The 17,696-nt window shown below is 53.1% G+C and overlaps 1 protein-coding gene across 1 annotated transcript; it reads right to left on the bottom strand.

The window, feature by feature from the left end:
* Positions 1-1,007: 1,007 nt before the first annotated feature.
* TRIP13 (thyroid hormone receptor interactor 13) lies at positions 1,008-17,656 on the bottom strand. Its single transcript, XM_027606830.2, has 13 exons — positions 17,461-17,656; positions 16,706-16,871; positions 15,105-15,234; positions 14,291-14,346; positions 13,486-13,576; positions 11,994-12,066; positions 9,490-9,553; positions 8,577-8,663; positions 8,229-8,335; positions 6,128-6,281; positions 3,494-3,606; positions 2,323-2,392; positions 1,008-1,935 (listed from the first exon to the last, which is right to left on the bottom strand). Exons 1-13 carry the CDS (start codon positions 17,550-17,552, stop codon positions 1,840-1,842), a joined length of 1,299 nt encoding a protein of 432 aa, XP_027462631.1. The 5' UTR covers positions 17,553-17,656; the 3' UTR covers positions 1,008-1,839.
* Between the last annotated feature and the right edge of the window lie 40 nt (positions 17,657-17,696).

The following is a 17,696-nucleotide window of genomic DNA, read 5'->3' on the forward strand; positions in this document are numbered from 1 at the left end:
TGGCCACCACCCACAAAGTGCCCATGACAGCCTGTGCCAGGGGAGGAGCCCAGGACCTGTGTCCTCTGTCTGGGGGCCCAGGTGTGACCCCCTCCTCACACTTTGGCCCACCCATCTCCAGCAGGCCTCAGGACGGCCAAGTGGGTGGGATGGCCCACATCCCTTCTCCTTACGCGTGCCTGGTGAACCAGGTCCTGAGGAGGCACTTGTGCTCCCCTGGCCCTGCCGCCCTCTCCCCTGCACATAAGTCCATACCCACGCACACCCCGAGGCACAGACATGCACACGGGAGGGGTGGGGCCACAGCCTGGCAGGGTTGGCGGCCTCTGCTAAGCACCCTGTCCGCCCTGGGGCCCCCGCTGAGCTCTGGAACCCCCTCTTGCCCCACCGTACGGGGCAGTGCCACCCTCTGGTGGCTCACGGGCAGACCCATCAGAGGCACCCACAGAACCTCTGGAGCCCACTTTCTGGGAAATGGGTCTTGGTCTGGTGGACGTCCCCACCCTTAGATCTCTCGTCCTCTGCCCGCAGGATCTGGCTCTAGGGCCGCACCCCCACCCAGTCCGTCCCTCTAGGCCTCTCTTCCCCCTGCCCGTCTCCCGCATCCTGTTTTTCCACCTGTCTGCACCAGCCTGGTCCCTGGCCCCTTCCTTCCATCTGGGCACCTGTGGGCATCAGGCATTTTAGTAGCAAACTCACAAGATGAGGCTGTCTCAGGGTCCCCCAATCCTGGAGTATGGCATACCCCTCTTCTCCTGACCCTAGTCCCCAAGGACTGCACTTTCACCCCCACTACAGGGCCTCAAGGAAACCACAGAATCAGGCTCTGGTCCCTAAGTAGGAGTGGGTCCAAGCTCTGAATCTGGCTCTTGGTGCCATTCCCATAACAGGCTGTCCCTTCCTACACCTCAAAGCATAAAACTGGCTAAAAGCTAAACAATCATGTGAGTAATGTTTCAATAAAACTCAGAGCACTGGGGAGTGATAAGAAGATCAAAATGAGAAAATTCTGGGGAAAAGTTTTAATACTTAAAAAAGTTCTGTAACAAAAGTTAACATGTTCTTCAAAAATGTATATAAAACACAAACATGAAATTTTAGCGTAAGAGCAAAATACAACATTCCATGAGGCACGCCGATTAGCCAGTATACTTTACATTGTTAACGTGAATCTGCACTTGGGCCGCAGGAATGTGACTGAAGGAACAAAATGACAGGCCGAAGTACCACGTGATACTGCCTGCTGTGGGTGGCAGGGTGTGTGGCAAGAGCCAACCCGAACGCCGAGGCTGCACTTTCCCACAAACAGCACCGTGACTGATTATCATGAAGAACGCTCCACCTGGAATTTTTTTTTCCATTTCTAGAACACAGGAATAGGGTTTCTTTATTCATTAAGTCTCTAAAATGTGTGCACTCAATAAAACAAGCTCAGGTCAGAAAGCTGCCTTCTATCTTCAGTGCGGGAAACGTTTTTAATGTTGTGATTACTTTATTATAAGGTGATATAGTTTCTCTTTTGTTTCTTAAAACCTATGGTGACTGCCTCTTTCAAACCATATTTGTCAGCATTTTGTGTCTGATCCACCAGACACAGGATATGGAACGAGCACATCTAGACAGTTCTTCATAGGACAGAACGTGAATTAACGGCTTTCAAAATAGTGAAACTGACAGGCTGTTTGTCTTAAAACCACGTAAATACAACACACTTCTTTGAACACTGCTTAGCCTCAGGAGCTTCTGGCCTAGAGACGTGCGCCGAGTGTTTGGAGACTTCTGGGCAGCTGCTGCCGTGAGCAGTAACGTCACTTGCGACCCACAGGCAGGGAGCTCAGATCAAATGCAAGACGAGAGCGTCTTCCTTTCTTCAAACTGCTTGTCCACTGCCAGAGACAGGGCCTGCAGGAAGCCCTCGATGGTGACAGTGGGGGCCTGGAAGGAGACACAGGCACGGGGGCTGCTCCTGCCCACGCTGGGGCCACTGGCACCCCCCACCCCCACCGACAGCAGCAGGGGTGCACCCACAGCACAGGGCAAGGGGGGGGAACCAAGGTGCTGTTCTGCGTGAGCACCCCTGTGGGGGCCAGGGAGGGCCCAGTGTGGGCTCTCCATGAGCCACAGAGGTGTGTGAGGCACCAGCAGGCCATCTCCTCACCACAGAGGCAGCAAGGCGCACTCGTCCCCCTACCCAGGAGCCCATCACTTAGACACGGAGATAAATCAGGGTCCCGTGCAACTCCCGGCGAGGCCATACGCGGCCACACAGCGGTGGTGGGGAGAGCAGAGTGCCAGAGGCAGGGAAGGCTGCGGGTGACTCACCTGGATGTACAGTGCGTGAGCCAGAAAAGGGAGTTTCCTTAGGACACGGCCACTGAGGCCCTCGCTCTTCCTGTGAACAGAACCGCGTTTGGGGACAGTCTCGGGCCCGTTTCCCTCCTCTCTGAAAGTCCCCTCCCCCATGGTTGGTCTCCCCCAGTCCTCAGCTACTGCCCCAGGCAGGACAGGGTCCTTGCTGCCCTAATGCGCCACCTGCCTAGGAGTGTGCGCATGACACAGTGGGCGCGTGGGGCACAGCTCCTCAGAAACCAGGCTGGTCCATGCCGATTTTTGTGAAGTGTCTGAACTGCCCTCCCTGCCCCATCTCAACCAGTTTAAATCTCTTCAACAGAGTATCCAAAAAATAATCTGTTCTTCAGGCTATCCCTTTGTTCAAAACCTTCCACAAGCCTCATGGCTTCGGAATGAAGTTCAAACTCACTGGTCAGAGCGTGGCCTGGTGGCCGCCTGCCACCACCTCATGTCCATACTAAGACCCACCTGAGGTCCCCTGCACACATGGCACCTGCGGAGATCCCTGTTTCTCTCCAACTTATGCAAATTCTGTCCTTCGAGGCTCTGCTCCATCTCCCCCCTTCCCTCCTCACGCCCCTGATTACCAAAGCCATCTGAGAGGTGACAGCGCTGTCGGCTCTGGCCCCCAGCACACGTGTAGCCGTCATCAGTGCTCGGGTATGGAGTGCCCCTCTCCTGACACCCAGGGCAGCCGGGCCATGCACTTCCCCTTACTTCCCAAAGCACCGAGTGTAGTACTCTGCAGTTATTCACTCTACTCACTCAAACAGAAACTTCCACTTTTTTCTTCTTGCCAGTTTGTACAAATTGAACAAATACCATTTTAGAAATCATCAGTATGTGAAGAGAGCCTTAATGTGAACGTCTATCTTTTCAGAGAGAAGCACAGCACTGTTTTCTGTTTTCTAAAGCTGCCTGTGGGAGGGCAGCTGACCTCTACCCTCTGGCCCAGGAATCCGGGGCCAGGGTGGTCGAGGGCTCTCAAAGCTCCCCTGGCACATAGCGACAAACGCCTCAGGATTCTACTCCCTGTCCTCTGACCCCACACCACCAGCCCAGGCTGCTATAGTCAGCTACAACCGCCCATTACCACAACAGACACACTTCTCTTGGTTACAAAAATGAAGTCAATTCACACCTTGAAATTTCACTCAAAAGGAGGCTCAACTTTGACACGTTGTTTTCAATGAAGCCAATCATCTCCAGCTCCCGGAGGGTCAGCAGCTGCTGGCGAGGGTATATGATCTGACACTGGAGACAGAGACGGGGCATTAGGGCAGGGTCCACAGGGCGGAGTGCAGGCCATCTGCCACGGGGACAGCCCCCAGAGAGCAGGCAATGACATCCCCTCTCACAGAAACACAAGCAGACACACCAGCACTCGGGCGGCTCCCTCTCGCTCACACACATGCCCCCACTCCTTCAAACACAGGTAAAAATACAAATGACAAAACATGTCTCAAGAGACGGGCAGCAACCCAGGCTCTTCTGTGCTTTTGGTCAAGATGTGTCTTGACCACATGTTAGAGCAGGGAGGGACTTGGAGGGGCTGAGGCCAGCCTGGTAATGGGTTCAATGGTATACCACAACCCAGTGGAGCAGAGTTGGGTCCAAGAACCAGGACTTGGCCTGCCTTTCGAGGACAGTCTCCACTTGTTTTTAAGATCAGACTGTTGTGTGGTGCAAAGGCACAGCCTGACCCTGGATCTGGGCCCCCGAGTTCCCTCATAGGCCAGGTGTCTGCCCGTGGGATACTCTTTGCCAGGTCAGGGCGCTCAGCGACCACTACTGAATGACTTCTAACGTGAACTCTTTTGACTAAGAAACCAGGAGAGAAAACAAAGAACAAATGGCTTTCTTCGTACGTTTTGGAGGTTTGGTGAAGGGTGTGGGTAAATTTAAAAGACAGGGTTTCTGTGGGAGTGTTCTCAGCTTTCTAAGTGACACTCCCTCAGACCCCCTGCAGCCTCCCTGGAACTGCCCTCCGCTGCCCCTCCCAGCGACATGGCCATCCAGGTGCACGTGAGAATTGCCAGCTCCTGACAGAGTGGGCCAGTCACATGCGACACCCTTCAGGACCGGCCAGATCTCCACTACATCATCGGAACATCCTAATTTCCTGTAAACCATCTGACTAAACCTTAGAACATCTGTACGTTTGCCTAACCTTAGAACATCTCCTGGATGCATGGCCCAAGTGCAAGTGTGACTGCGAGCAGGGTCCCATCACGCTGACCTCTCAGCAGCAACACTTTCTGGAGTCCACTTGGGACCTCAAGTCAAAGCTCCACGGGGCCCCTCCCTTTCTCCATGCCACCGAGAAGCAGGATGGGATGCACATGCCACGACCACCAGCTCACCCATCCCCATCACAGGCTGCGTCATCCTTGCTGAGGGCATCAGGGCCAGCTCCGTGAGGCCGGGCAGGGGTCAATCCCACCCCACCACCTGGTTATAGTGATACCATGACAACAATCACATGTAACTCCCTGTCTTTTGGCTGGCTTGGTTACTGCACATTTCCCAGATGCAAAGGTTCGAGGAATGCTGCTGTTGGAGCAGGTACTGCCTGCCTTGGGCCTGCTGTGCCCAGTGCCAGAACTCCTGGCACCCAGGTGCAAGACAGGTCCCTGTTAAAGTAATTCACATGAGATCGACTGTGACCATTGTCTTGCTCATGGCTGCTGTTAGAAAACAGGACCAAAGGGACATTAACACTGCAGCCAATGACAGCCTGTAAATGACAACCTCCTTAGGATGACCTTCCCGGCACTATGAGCTCCAGTCAGGAGGTCTCCCTGTGAACTAGGACCTCTAGTCAGGATGACCTGTGAACTATGATCTCCAGTAAGGATGGCGCCCCTGTGAATGACAATCTCCAGTCAAGAGGTCTCCCCCATGAATGACAATTTCCCAGTCAGGGTGACCTCCCTGTGAACTATGACCTCCAGTCAGGATGACCTCCCTGTGAGCTCTGATCTCCAGTCAGGATGACATCTCTGTGGGCTATGACCTCCAGTCAGGATGACCTCCCTGTGAACTATGACCTCGAGTCAGATTGACCTCCCTGTGAGCTATGACCTCGTCAGGATGACCTCCCTGTGAACTATGACCTCCAGTCAGATTGACCTGTGAGCTATGACCTCCAGTCAGGATGACCTCCCTGTGAGCTATGACCTCCAGTCAGGATGACCTCCCTGTGAGCTATGACCTCCAGTCAGATTGACCTCCCTGTGAGCTATGACCTCCAGTCAGGATGACCTCCCTGTGAGCTATGACCTCTAGTCAGGATGACCTGTGAACTATGATCTCCAGTAAGGATGGCGCCCCTGTGAATGACAATCTCCAGTCAAGAGGTCTCCCCCATGAATGACAATTTCCCAGTCAGGGTGACCTCCCTGTGAACTCTGACCTCCAGTCAGGATGACCTCCCTGTGAGCTATGACCTCTAGTCAGGAGGTCTCTCTGTGGACCAGGACATGCCGGCAGGCTACCACAGCCATTCCCCTCCCACTCACTCATCCCCGGCAGATAGGTAGATTAATTAGTCATGATCATCCTGTGCCAAAAGAACAAAAATACTGAGTCAGTGGCCACAATTTCAACTAACAGCTCAACCTGCCAGACACAACTGCAGTTTTCAACTTTTTAAGACCGTTAATGCTGCATTCAGATAACTCACTCCATGTTGGAATTAGCTACTTTGAGCTATGTCAGGGAATGGAAAAACATGAGAAATCTGCTGCTAGAAGAGTGAAAAGACACCCAGCACCTTCATCAGTTCTTCCAAACATGAGAGGTAGATTTTGAAGATGGCTGCTGCAGACGGCGGTCCAATGTACTGCCTAATGTCAGCCCTGTCCACGAAGGCCACGTCGATCCTCTCTGTGATGTTGGAAGTGGTCAGAATCACCACGTTGCAGTGCCTGAAGGTAGAGGAGTGTGCGCCAGTCACCGGGTACCTCAGTGACTCCCTCACACCCTCCGCCCATGAAAGTTCCGGTGTTCAGCCAGCATCCTAGCCACTGCACTCCAAGTCCCAACACGGGCCTACAATGTCTTCCGAGGCTCACGCCTGAGTGTCTGTGGGACTCCCAACTCCCCACCAGGCTCTCCTGGCCACAACACAGTGCACCAAACAGACCCTCTGCTCCTCTGCCTTCTGGAAAGTTCTCCTAAACTATCACTTCACTATTCCCTCTCCTCCCTCAACCGCGGTACGGTGAAGCTCTCACTTGTGTGCAGTCCTGACTGCCCCATCAACCTGCCTGGGCATGCCCAGGTGACTGCTCTCCACGCCGTTCTCATGACCCCCACACGTTGCAGAGCTGAACTATTTATCCTGTTTACCAGCTGCTTTCCCCTTTAGCTTCTAAGCTCTACAAAGAGAGCACTGTTGCCTAGTCTGTTCACTGACATGGGCCAGCACAGAGAAGGCCCAAGGCACTCTGGGGAGCATGCTCCCCTGGGGCCCATGGTTGGTATACAGGCTGCAGGAAGCTGAATGGCTAGCTTTACCTAGTGTCTAGCAACAGGTGCATAGCACAGGGTGAGCAGGGGTGAGCCAGTGAGGGTAGGGGCAGGGAGTATAGGGGTCCTAGGAGCCTAGAGTCAGATGCACACAAAGGAAGGTCTGGAAGGGTCACCTTGAGGAGCCTGAACAGGGAGCATGAAGTAAAGGGGGACAAGAAGGTACGAGGGAAACCAGAGGCCCACGTGTCTCTATTCCCTCCTGAGCCCACACCTGCTGGCAACAAGAGGGGCATTGGGGCTCAGTGGGAACCCTGGAAATGGGGGCTTCAGAGCTGAATGACTGGAGTGTGCCTGATACCTGGTCCAGGTGGTCCTGCAGGCCTCTAAGAGGTGAGCGATAGAGGGGAGAAGGCTAGGCATGGGCTGCCCAGGCTGCCCGAAGAGATGAAAGGCCAGTGGTAGAAACTGAGATGGTCTGGAGAGTGGAGGCTGGGGAGGGGTTGCCAGGGGTCAGATGCTGTAGAAAACTCCAGGGAGAACAAAGGCCCTCAGGTGAACAAGGCACAGGGGTAGAAACCAGACTGAGGAGCAGGGGCAGGGAAGGAAGCAGAGATGAGGAGGGGCTGCGCCTCGCACGTGGCTGGCCTGTTAGCAGGGTGGAAGCAAGCAGCCCCTGCAGTCTGCCCCAAGAGCCGCATCTCGGGAAATCAGAGCCTCTGTGGTAAAACCACCCTGAAGGCCTGGAGGAAACAGCCCTTAGCACAATTCAGTTCCCCGCGAGTCCACATGCAGTAAGCTAGCTTCCAGGCGGTGCTCTGGAGTCTGGCACCCTCAGGGGAGGACAGCACTCCCAGGACTAACCGTGAGAGCTGTTATCAGCAGAGGGGGCGGTGAAACACTGTGCAGAACACACAGGGGCTCTGGTTTGGACATTACTTCCTTGTGAGTCAGGTTAGTAGGAGTCACTCCCTAAAGCTGGATCAGCTTAGGGCACACTGACCACAGGCTCTGGACCTGCAAGGCTGGACTGGCCCCATGAAGGGCATGCAGGTGACACTCACCTGCCCATCGCCAGCCCTTCAAGGCCGACAAACCCTGGGCGGTGCTGGCACCAGTGCTTGAATGTGGCGTGTTTCACTCCTTGTCATGTGCTTCTCTGCAGCATGTGAGTTTTCACCACACTCAAGTTTTGTGTTACATTTTTGGTAGTTTAGTACAAGTACGTAATTCCTAATTATCACATTTAGCATATATACCACCTCAGATGGGCAAAGACAGAACTGATACTTAGCAGCAGCCGTTGTTTCCAGTCAGAGGAGCTGGAAGTAAGGTCTAGGGGTGTGCAGGCACCTCACACCCTGCCCGTGGCTTCTCACGTGAGGCCACCACGTCAGCATTACCTCTTAATCTGATCGATCTGGGTCAAGACGGCATTGACCACGCGTATGGCATCCGAAGGCTCGGCGCCTGCCCTGCAAGCATTGCGGGCAGCCGTGAGGCTCTCCACCTGTGGGGATGGGACAATAGGTGGAGAAGGGTAGCGCCTGGCCCCACGGGCAGCCATGGGATGCATCGAAGGAGCAAGTGGGGAACAAGTGAAGGGGTGTGCTGAGCCCACTCTGCCAGAAGCTGCACATGCGGGACACCGAGGAGGAGCGTGCTGCATGACCGGAGTGCTGGACGGAGGCCGGGCTCAGCCAGGGGTTGGATTTGCTTCAGTCACAGGTGTGATGTCCAGAGGCGCATACCTCATCAATCAGCACAAACACCAGAGCATCTTTGTCATCAATCAAGTCCTGAATCTTCTGGAACATCTTAGTTACCAGCTTGCCACTCTGGAACCAAAATACTCCTTTAGTGTTGACTTGCACTCTTCACACTGCCTGGTGTATACTTGTACCCATGGTCCCCACCCAGCCTCAGACTGGGCCCAAGGGGCCCGCTAAGCCGACTGTCTCCTGACGGCCCCTTGGAGAAATACCTAAATCCAAGACGCCAGGGCCACATGGAAGGAGGCCGACCACACGCTGCCTTGCCCTGTTCCATGCGCCAGGACAGCGAGCCTGAACCCACACTGGCTCAGCTCTGGGCTGCTTGGCATGGGCGCCTCACACGCCATGCACTTCCTCCTTCCCTTTCCCTGCCATCCCCATGACCAGGAACAAGATGGGTCACAGATGCAAACATGCAAGCTGGGAGGTGCATGCCTTACAAGCGCTCCCTGTCCTGGCTTACCACCCACCAGAGGGATCTACTGCCACAGGCGCCTGGGCGGCATTCTCCTGTGCTGAGGGGCACTTATAACATCACCTTGGCTGAGCCCTGCGATTAAGAGAGAGGAACGAGGTTCAGGGCCCTGAGGGCGTGCTCAGCTGAGGATGCGGCCCTTGCTAGAATGAGGGTTCTCTCCCTAAGAGAAAGTTGAGTGTCTGTCCCACCCAAAGGTATGGATGTGACGAGCACAGGGTCCTCTCAAGGCCTCACACTACTTCCAAGTTACTGCTTAGCTCGGGAACTTCCCTCTGACCCTGAAGTCAGCCACACAGTCACGTGTTGCCTATTTCTCATGTTCTTGGAGGAGAAGATTTGCCTACCACAGGGGGCACCTTTTCAACTACAAGGTTGGCAATCCTGAAAAGTAGAAGTGATGCTAATACTTACTTCCGAAAACCACTTAGAAAAGAGACTGTGGCTATTTATTTCAATTAATTGGCCATACCGGTACCTAGGAGGGTAAAACAGAGTTAAGACGACTGGTTTACAAATCGGGCACCCCTGTGGCACCCACTCCTTCTTTAGCACTGCCCACTAACTGGTTAATTCACCAGGGACTAACCAGGGCTCAAGGCAATCATGAATTACAAGGTAATACCAACAGGGGCTCAAATAACTGTGAAAACCTAACGATGTGCAGTCGGTGGTTCTGGCTGAAGCAAAGTGTTTTGAATGCAATAATATCTTCATTTGAACCAAGGCAAGAGTAAAATCTCCCTCACTTCTAATCTACTCATAATTCACATCTCCAGCGTTGTAAGAAGTGTTACCAGTAGTAACCTAGCAGGCAAAACAAAACATAATCGCCAGAAACTTTCTGGCTGGAGCTGAACATGCTTTCTTCCTTCCCTAAAACTTAAATGAGTGTGACAATCTGTTTCGCAGCACAAAATTACTTCCCGAGCCCGGGGCTGCCCAGATGCCGCAAAGTGACCCTCAGCACATACGGACTGAAATCTACCACTGACCCTCTGCACGCACGGGAGGTGGCTGAGACCTGAACACGCTTAGCTCTAACTAAAAGCAGACAGGGAGCGAGACTGAGGCAGAAGGGAAAGCCGAGCCAGGTCCTCGCACCTGGAAAGTCCACACAAGAAAAACAGTCACTTTCAAAAAAATTATAACTGGCTTTCCATTTGCCAATTCTGTTTACAAAAGAGGGAAGGGGAGAGACAACCTAACGAAATAAAGATGGGGACGGTTGTACTTCCGGGAGTTGTATTTCTGGCAGCCACATCTTCAGTCTCCCGTGTTTTAGGAAATCACCCCAAGAGATCTTTAAGACACGGATGTGTTTCAGTCAAGACAAAAACCAAGTTGCCAAGCATAGAATAAAGGGTAGATATAGAGCAACTTCCCAACATAACAATACCTACAGGACATTTCTGAAAAGAAGAATAAAATATACCTCATTGGATTCCCTCCTCTAAAGTCCCACTGAGTAATGAGCATCAGATTAACCCTCCGAATTAATCAACCAGAAAATGAGACAAAATCACAAGGGCAGCTGCGAAGGGACTGGGTGGCAGGCAGGGAGGACTGTCAGCCCACACGGGACCTGAGCGGGCCGTAAGTGCTCTGGCTCTCTGCCTGCAGCACCCTCCAGCCACAGCCCTGGAGGGGACCCAAGAAGTGTGCAGCCACTGGGCCGACCTGGACTCAGAGGCCTGAGTTCAAGGAACCTGAGGCAGCTGGAGGCAACTAAGCAGAGTTCCAGAGGGGACGCAGATACTAGGAATAAGTCTCCAGGAATCATCAAAGGGTCCTTCTGGGTCTTTGCTGAACACTCAGGGATGTGAGAAAAGGGAAATCCCATGAGGCTGGAGAGCCGTGAGCTGTACGGTTCCTGGTGTTCACAGCTGGGAAGTTCACGTTCCTAATGGCCCAAGTGGACAGTACCCACTATGACTCAGGGGGCTCCCCTGAGACCCTGGAAGGGCCTCACTTCAGCATTCAGTCTAGACCCCACTCCAACAAAGCTTAAGAACAAACCTCAAGAGGATCACACTAAATCACAAGTAACTGAAATGCCTACCAGAACAAAATCCAACAAAAACAAGGTCTGCATTTGATCAAAGCTTAACTGACACGCAGCAGAAACTGACCCCGAAGCAGGAGAACCACCCAGCAATAGTGAGACTCAGAACTGACAACAACGATGGAATTAGCAGAAAAGAAAGTGGAACTGCTACTGTACACTTACTCGAGCATTTCAGCAAGGACACAGCATCAGAGAGTTGACAGGTGTAAAAGGAAACAAGCGGAACCTCCCGAAAAGAAATATACACTATCAGAAATGAAGACGTCGCCGAATGGAATTAAAAGCACATTAGATATTTTCAAAAATGGCCCAAAATGGAACACAGAAAATTCTAAAAACCTTTTGAGAAGACCAAAAAGCACATCAGTGGCCCGTGGGACAATATCAGGTCACTGAACCTGCAAATCAACAGAAAATGGGGAAGGGGTATCTGAAACAACAGCCACATAGAATCTAAAGGGGATGAAGCAGCCAGAGCTCAAGAAGAAACAGATCCAGCCTGAGAGACTTGGCCACTCCTCTCCCAGGTGACGGAACAGTGACCATCAGCAAGCATCCTGAGCTGCCACCCAACCATCCCACCCCTGAAAGCAGAAACCTGTTCCGATGCGTACAGGGGGTCACCAGAAAGACCACGTGCTGACTGTAAAGCAAGTGCCATCGATTTAAAAAGACGAGATTCTAACTTGGCACCGCTGAGTACTGAGGAATTAGTTAACCTGCCTTGAAAGAGCGGGACTATGTAGAGAGTCAAGGGAAATGATTAAAAACTAGAAACATCTCTGCGTCACAAATGAGAAGCAAGCGGCCCCACCCTGCTGCTCTCCTTTCTCAAATTACCAGAAGTTACCTGCATGAAAGTCTAATGGTCAGTTTCTGGGCTAATGCTTTACACAGGGATGTTTTTCCAGTTCCCGGAGGACCTGCAACAAAACCCAAGCAAATGTTAGGCCAGTGTTGTAACAAGTGGGTGCATTATGCACAGCATACAAAATAGGGAGAGCTCAATGCTATGAATGCTATTCCCCCAAGCACTGCTTGCTAACTACAAAGAAGCCCGCCAGCAGCGTGAGTGCCGTAAAATATCACCAAAACGCTTCACGAGTCTTTCCCTTTTCCTCCGAGTTTGAATTCAGCTCCTGTTTCTGGTCTTACCTCCCACGCCCCCAACAGAGCACTGCCTCCTGGCACGTGGGTCCCCTCAGCATCCCAAGAGGGCTACACTTCCTGGTTGACATCTTCAATGACACCCCCTTGTCCCCACGTGTCCTCTGTAAAATCAAGACACCTGGCGAAAGGTCAAACACCTCTCATGACACTCAATTCACCAGGGCCGATGCTAAACCAGAACGGCAGCCGGGGGAGCCCGGCTTCTTCCCCGTGGGCTACTTAGCACAGAGCCTGGCAGCAGCTCTGAGACCAATGTGAAGGACAAACCCATCTGTCAGGACAGGCACCTTCAACTCTGATTTTCTGCACACATTCTCAACAATTAAAAAAAAAAAAAATTCTAAAGAGAAAATTAGCTATTTCGCTAATTAAAATACCTACTGATTGCCTACTCAGAACCTAGTATTAGGACAATGTCCTGAGCGTGTTTGCTGCTTAAGAGACACTTTTTAGGACTGCATAGCAGCCTATAACCTTAACTGATATAAGAAGCTAATGACTTTGCACCCCTATTTCACTTGGGTATTCTCTCGATTCCTTTCTAACCAGTGACATCAAGAAAAACCCAATGCTTTTTTTTTTAAAGATTTTATTTATTTATTTGACAGAGAGAGAGTGTGTGTGTGTACAAGCAGAGGAAGAGGGAGAAGCAGGGTCCCCGATGAGCAGGGAGCCCGATGTAGGACCCAATCCCAGGACGCTGGGATCATGACCTGAGCCGAAGGCAGACGCCCAACGACTAAGCCACCCAGGCGCCCCGAAAAACCCAATGTTTTCCTCAGAGGAGATTCAGACAGAATTTCAGTAGAGTATGGCTGTCATGCTTTACAGTCATAAAGGGAAGCTCCAAGGACACTACAAAGAAACGTGAGGCAATTTCTGCCCTAAGAATCATATGATCACTTGGGGGATTAGGCAGTTATTTGAAAAGTTTGATAATAATGTAGAAAAGTCACGAGGCAGTGATCAGGTGGCTGCCAAGTGGCAGGTCAAGTAGCAGATGCCCAGAGTAACATGAGCTAGATTGGCTTCTCAGGGAAAGGACATTCTAGGGCAACTCTGGCTACATCAGAAAACAGAGTGGTAACTCCTCAAAGATCAACGGGATGAGTAAAGGAGCCCGATTTCACACAGTTTCTCTTGTTAAATAAGTAAAAGTCCACATGCTTTACCATGCAGCAGCACCACCCGGTTCCAGGCGATGAGATTGCTGTCGACGTTCTTGTCTGAGAACAGCAAAGTCGTCATCACATAGTCAAGGAGCTGAGTGAAGAAAAGTAAAATGCAGTGGAGGTTCCCACCAGATGTGCTCATGGAGCTAACGCCCAGGGAGTGGGGACAGGCACCGGGCTGCCCCTTGGAAGCTGCCATCAGTGCCACCGGCGATGCCACATGAGGACACGCTGGCTGTTACAGTGTAAGCGTAAAGGACAAACACGAGGCTCACTTTCACAAAAGATGCCAAGATCGCACAAAGGGACGAGACTGGTCACGTGACAAGCATCTCTGACCTCGGGGACAACAGGGCAGTGGGCAAGCGGCAGCACATGTGCCCGAGACAGCAGCCAGGACTCTGTGTTCTCGCAGCCTGGGGGGAACGCAGGGGTGAACCCCCAGAGCCCCCCACAGCACGCAGAAGGGCCCTTCCCCCTGACGGGTTCAGACGAGCTAGGGCTTGCTCAGGCCTGCCCACCTGCTCTGTCTGACCTTTGGCTCTGCCTCCTCAGTCCCAATGGTTCTTAAGAGCACAATCCAATCAAAGTTGCCTTCACATTGGGCACCCTCCCCTTTCTCTCCCCAGAGACCACTCTGCTGGGGGGCAACCCCAAAGGACAGATAAGCAGGACACGAGCTACTGGTGCGCCTGAGTTCCCAAAGCCTATTTGAGTCAAAGGGCTCCAAGATGCTGGAGAACAACACAGTATTGATCCCACTTCAAATAACCGGCCTTCTTGGAAAATAGCACAAAAAACTTACATGAGATTTGACTTCCACATCATATACCAGGCTGTCCCAAAGCCCATGGAATTCCGCTGGGAGAGAATAAAACAAAAACCTAATTTTAGGAAAGCAGGCTATTACACTGACCACTGAGGTTTGTTCTGAGCCGCTGATGCTCTCCACTGCCCCACCCCTGGCCAGCTAAGATTCTCATTATAGGGAAGTTAAATTTTTGAACTTTTTCTTAACATCTGAATTCTTCTTAAAATTAGAGATGCTAAGTAACTGCCAGTCACATACCTTTTGACAGATAATTAAATGGAGTACAGAGTCACTTTCTTGTCATGTTACCCCACACAATTGTCTTTTGTGGACCTGCACTCTGCCACGAACACGACCCTGACCCACCACTCTCCCCGCCAGCCAGCACTTCGGCAAGGCAGCGGCAGGTCTAGTCCAGCTGTCAGGACCTCAGACATAAGCCCTGAGGACTGAGCTACCCACGACTCCACCTGCTAGAACCATGGCAAAGTCCTCAGAGAAAGAGAAGGCGGGAGGAAGGAGGTGCGCAGCAGGTGAGCAACTGGGCAGGAAAAGAACACCTTCAGATTCTCAATTAGCACCATCTTAGAGGGACCTGCCTGAAGGAACACAGTCTTACAGTGAAGATCTCTACTTTTCTCTCTTATGATATGCTTCCCATTTCACAAGAAATAAGACATGCTAAAAGCCTACAAAACAAACGGACGAATGCAAACTCCTCAGCTAACTGACTTGGAGAGCTCAGGCCACGTGCCGACGTCTGACCTTGTGTCTCGAGTGCGGCCCGCCTGTTGTCACTGTCACGCACCTGCAGGCAGGACCCAGTGACTTGCTGCAGTGATGTTCTCAGTCTCCTCTTCCAGAGTCTCACTGCTGGGGCCGCCCTCATTCAGCTGGAAGACGTGAAGTGCAATTGTGCAGGCACCCAGATCAATGGGCTGTGGTGAGAAGGGAAATCAAATAAATCCACAAAAACTGAAAAATAACTCACTTCTAATTCTAGTCATCAAAGTTAGATGGTAACATCCAAAAACAAAGGTCGAACATACAGAATGCTGGAAACCAGTTCTTAGATTAGGTAGAAAAGCTACCATGTTCAGGTTTAGTATTAGCTCTTTTTTAAATAGTTCCCTCTGCCTTTATTCAAGAAAGGACTTTACTATTCTTTGTAATCATGAAAGTTACATGCTTGTTGAAAAAATACAAAAAAACACAGAAGGAAGAATGCCAAAGCCCCCCCCCCCCCCCACATCCAACCTCGCCCATGTTTTGGTCTATGACACACCACACACACTTGACCAGACATGGGTTCAGCTGCAGTTTTCTAACTGTGCCTTTCCCTCTCAGTAGAGCTTGGAAGCATTTTCTGTCAGTAGATAAAAATCTGGTGTGTGCTTTTTCACAGCTATACCACATTGGGTGTGGATGTATCATTTCCTTAGCCAACCTCTGACTAGTAGATAATTAAGATATCTCATAATTAAGATATCTCAAGTCGTTAGCTATTATCAACAAAATACATAAAGTATAGTTCGCATATCTTTACAAAGTTACACAATGAAGACAAATTTCTCTAGGTCAATGTGCCAACTCAAAGATAAGAATGTTAAAACCTGTCCTTTAATCTGTCCTTCCTCAGTAGTGCGGAAAGCTCTTCTGTTTCCTTCAGGCTGGCCAAAATCAAGTAGGATGGGTAAAGCTGACAAAGCCACAAGGGTCAGTCCCAGTGTACGAATGGAGAGATCCACCTCGCAAGCAAAATTTTAGTGCCAAGCCAATTCTTCCAAATTGATTCTTTACGAGACGCGAGGCACACAGACACAGGCGATACATCTTCCTGAGGCAGACACTTCGGGTTGTTTTCCTACTGACAGAAGTGCCCCAACACAGCCACCCTTTCCACAAAGGTCGGGGGTGAGACGGTCCTCACGGTGGACTGGATGAAGACCATCCCCTCTGTAGCTGTAACCCCCATGTCTCCCATGGTCCTACGCTGGCCTCAAGAGCAGGGATCGGGCAGGGGTCCGGTCAGGGCAGCCCACCACCCCACCGCGCGGCATTCTGCCTCTGGTTTCCCATCTGTCCTCACACTGTGCTGTGAGCTTCCGGACAGCGGGGTCCCATCTACTCCCAGCACCTGGCTCTTCACAGAGCCGGGGCCCACCTGAGAAACCAGAAGATAAATCAGCCAGTTTCTGACAAGAGACCAGCAAAAAAGCACGCACGCATTCATGATACTTCTTTGTTTTTTTGTTCTAAAAGTGAATTCTCCCTCCAACGTGGGGCTTGAACTCACGAACCCAAGATCAAGACCGCACAGTCCACGGGCTGAGCCAGCCAGGCACCCCCACGACACGGACTCTGTCTTCAGCTACGAGTTAAGGGTCCTCCTCGCAGTGAATTAGGTACCTGGGGGTCTTTCACCTTCAACTCCGTGTCGACAATAGACACGGAGTGCACGTTTCTGGTCAGAAAAGGCTCATCGAACTCAGTCCACGTGTAGTCCCCGAACACGATGTTATGTCTGTTGAGCAGCTTCCTAACGCTCTGCTTTATGTCTTCCTTCTTCGCGGTGCTGGCGAGACAAAAGACACGGTAGGTGACAACTCGGCGCGGTGACGCTGAGGCCCTCTCCGTTCCGGCCGCCCCGCCCCGCAGGGAGCAGCACGGGGCCCGCCCGGGCGTCGGCCCGCTTCTCCCTCCAAGGGGCGGCAGCCGTGCTTCCGCGGCCCCCGCCGACCGAAGGTGGGCACACGCTCGGCGCCCGGGCCCCACGACACCGCGGACCTGCCCGCGCTGGGGGCGCGCGCCGTGGCGGGAGCCCAGGCCTGCGACTCCCCCGACGCGACAGCGGCGCTCTCGGGGCGGCTCGGGCGGCTCCCGGAAGCCCTCCCAGGGCGGCGGCTGGCTCCGGGCGCACGGCTCCCTCCGCACCGCGGCCCTCGGAGCCCCGGGACCGCCCCTCGGGGGCCGGCAGCTCCGGGCGGGTCTCCCGCCGCCGCGCACAGGCCGCGCCCATCTCCGCGGGGTGAGCCCGGCGGCGGCGGGCAGACGCCGCGCACGGTCGCGGGCCCCGTCCCCGCGCTCCCGCCGGAGCCTGGGGCCCCTTCGGTCCGGGCCGCGCGGGCGCCCCCATACGACGGGCCGGGGCCCGCCGGGCTCACCTGCCGCCGCGCTGGTGCACCTCCACGTGCACGGTCTGCGCCTCGGCCACGCAGGGCAGCGCCTGCTTCAGGTCGCCCACGGCCTCGTCCATGGCGCCGCCGCCGCCGCCGCCGCCGGGCGCAGCGGGGACCCGGCCGGAGCGTGGCCGCCGCCGCCTCGCGCCCCGCGCCGCCACCACCGCCGCCGCCGCCACCGCCCGGGCCGCTGCGGCCTCCCGCTCGCCCGCCCGCGCTTG

This window comes from Zalophus californianus, chromosome 5, assembly GCF_009762305.2.
Source record: "Zalophus californianus isolate mZalCal1 chromosome 5, mZalCal1.pri.v2, whole genome shotgun sequence".
Taxonomy (NCBI): Eukaryota; Metazoa; Chordata; class Mammalia; order Carnivora; family Otariidae; genus Zalophus; species Zalophus californianus.